Below are 2,500 nucleotides of genomic sequence, written 5' to 3'. Positions count from 1 at the left end.
CTATTAGATGACAGCTTAAAAGTAAACTTCCGAGTGGACAAGATTTTTACCAGGATGCTGATAAAAGAAGAAAGTGCCCCATCCTTTGAATACGTGGACTATGAAAACCTTCTAAAGTGTATAGAGAACAAGGAAAGTCAAAAGGACAATGTTATTTTACTGCTTGACGGACCAGCAGGAGTTGGGAAGACAACGCTCACTCGGAAAATGATAAGTGACTGGGCCTCAGAGAGAAGTTCCATGGAGAATCTTACAAAGTTCCATATGGCTATTCTAACCGAGTGCAGAAACAAAGACATCTCCTCCCTTGAGGATCTCTTAAGCACTCTAATGCCTAAAGTGAGCAATGAACTACCAGACAATAATTTGGTCAAGTACATCGCGAACAGAAAGATTTTGTTCATAGTTGATGGACTTGACGAGCTTAACCCTTCATCAGACAAAGTTTTGCAACAGATAATGAATTTGGGAAAAAGTCTTGACGTCACTGTCATCTGCACAACTCGGCCAAACAGAGTGAACGACTTTGAACGAAGACTGCCAGATAGTTTCGCCATCATGCACATGAAGGTCACTGGGATCGACGGGAGCAGAAGAGAAGAATTCGTGAGGAATTACAGCAGAGCCCTAGATGATGAAGGCCAGAGAGACATCTCGGGTCTCATTCAGTACCTGACAAGGAAAGAAAGTCTTTTGCAAGACCACTGGAATTTGCCTTTCAACTTGGCCCTTGTGACAATACTGTGGTTCCTTGACCCTGACGCTGTGAACAAGATGACAACAGCAACTGAACTGTTTATCAAGACACATGAACTAAGTCAGAAAAAGTTGAAACAAAGACTGTTAGATCATAAGAAAGAGGGAGGATTAGACTCCAAAAGAGTAAGTGAAAAGGTCGATACATTTCTCAAGAAGTTAAGCAAAGAAGCTTTAAACAACCACTACAGAGATGACACAGTTTTGTCTTCAGCTTCAGTGGAGAGGCTCAATGATGTATGTAAGAGTCTCCAATTACCCAATGCAGAGGTCCTTGGATCTTTTCTAATCCATGCAGTGTCACTGACGGATAAAACAGAAAAATATAGCTTTCCCCACAAGGGGCTTCAGGATTTCCTCAGTGCACTCCATATTAAGGAAAATCTTATTAGTTATGATATGGACTTTTCCCGAATAATACAAGGCATAAGAACCACACTTCTCTGCAATGTACCATCAAACGCTAGCGCACACATACTGGAAGTAAACAGAAAAAAGTTGCAGGAATTAGAATGGAACGTATCAGATTCATCATTAACCATCTATAGCGTTCTGGAAAATACAGTCAAAGAGGCACAGAAACATGATGCTAATGAGCGCAAAGTAGCAAAGTTAGATTTGGAGAAATGTCAGAACATCTTCATTCACCTGACTGGCCTTCTGTACCACAGGGGAAAATCACTGAAGGAAGACAGATGTGCGGAACTAGTGAGCCTACTGAAAGACTCTGGCATCAGGGACAGGACTCAGTGGCTGAGCTTGCTGTCCGAGGTCAAGTGTGACGAGACCGTCAGGAAGTGCATCGCGCAGGCCATGGACCTCAAGGAGGTAGAAATAAGCGACAGCCAAGTGACCGCTTACGCGAGCGTCCTGAGACACGCGCGGCCCTCGCACGTGGAGGTAGACATCAGCGGGGACCCACAGGACGTCCCTCGCCTCCAGGATCTCCTCTCCGCCATCGAGGCAACGGACTGGAAGACGGATCTCCGCTTCCGACATGACTTCCGGTACATGAGGGGCCGCAGCAGCGTCCTCGATGAAAGGCTGAAGGAGTTCTTTGGAAGGTAAAAATATTTAATTTTGTTATGGCATTGTTATTAAGGCAAGATCTATGAATGTATAGTTTGCAAATAGTGCTGAAATTAGATTACTGCTTGCAATCTGTGCACAGTCTTTATCCAGCTGATACAGGCTTTATAGACCGGGAGTTCACAGGGGTCAGCCTAGCTGGAAAAGTAATTGGTTGTGGCTAGCAATGATGTATATACCTGGACCGTCAAAGAAATGGAAGCCTGCCGGTCCCCTGCTGGTGGGTGTGATTCACAGGGACGGGATAATATATGGAAAATTTGAGCTAGCTTAGCTCTTGGAAGTAACAAAGAAAAACAAGTCAAAATGTAATAAGCATGATAAAGTATATTAGAAATGACCAATGACAGATATTTTTCGTGGTGAGGTACCGCTGCCAGAGAAAAAAAAGGTACTAAAATATGCTAGATCAGCTTATGGGATAACAACATGAAACCCAACTTTAAATTCATTAGTAATGCACACATTATCAGATATAAGCAGTGACAGACCTTTTCAGTGGTGGGGATCTGAGTCAGACACTCCAAAAGTACTACACCCTGCAGCTGAGGTAGCTCAGCTTATGGAGTAATAATTTGAAACTGACTTCAAACTCATCAGAAAGGCCCACTGTATCAGAAATAAGCAGTGACAGACATTGTTAGTGAGGGGGTGG

At 43.5% G+C, this 2,500-nt stretch overlaps 1 protein-coding gene across 1 annotated transcript in view; it reads left to right on the top strand.

Annotated features, from left to right (window-relative positions):
* The window catches only part of LOC113807912 (uncharacterized), a 17,329-nt gene that overhangs the window by 4,268 nt on the left and 10,561 nt on the right, over positions 1 to 2,500 (top strand). Inside the window, exon 2 of the mRNA XM_027359234.2 lies at positions 1 to 1,820. This exon is cut by the window's left edge and continues 690 nt beyond it. Coding sequence (XP_027215035.2) covers positions 1 to 1,820 — 1,820 coding nt within the window. The remainder of the gene's footprint in view (positions 1,821 to 2,500) is intronic.

The sequence above is a fragment of the Penaeus vannamei genome, chromosome 28 (genome assembly GCF_042767895.1).
Source record: "Penaeus vannamei isolate JL-2024 chromosome 28, ASM4276789v1, whole genome shotgun sequence".
Lineage (NCBI taxonomy): Eukaryota > Metazoa > Arthropoda > Malacostraca > Decapoda > Penaeidae > Penaeus > Penaeus vannamei.
This window is presented reverse-complemented; position numbering and strand designations above follow the sequence as displayed.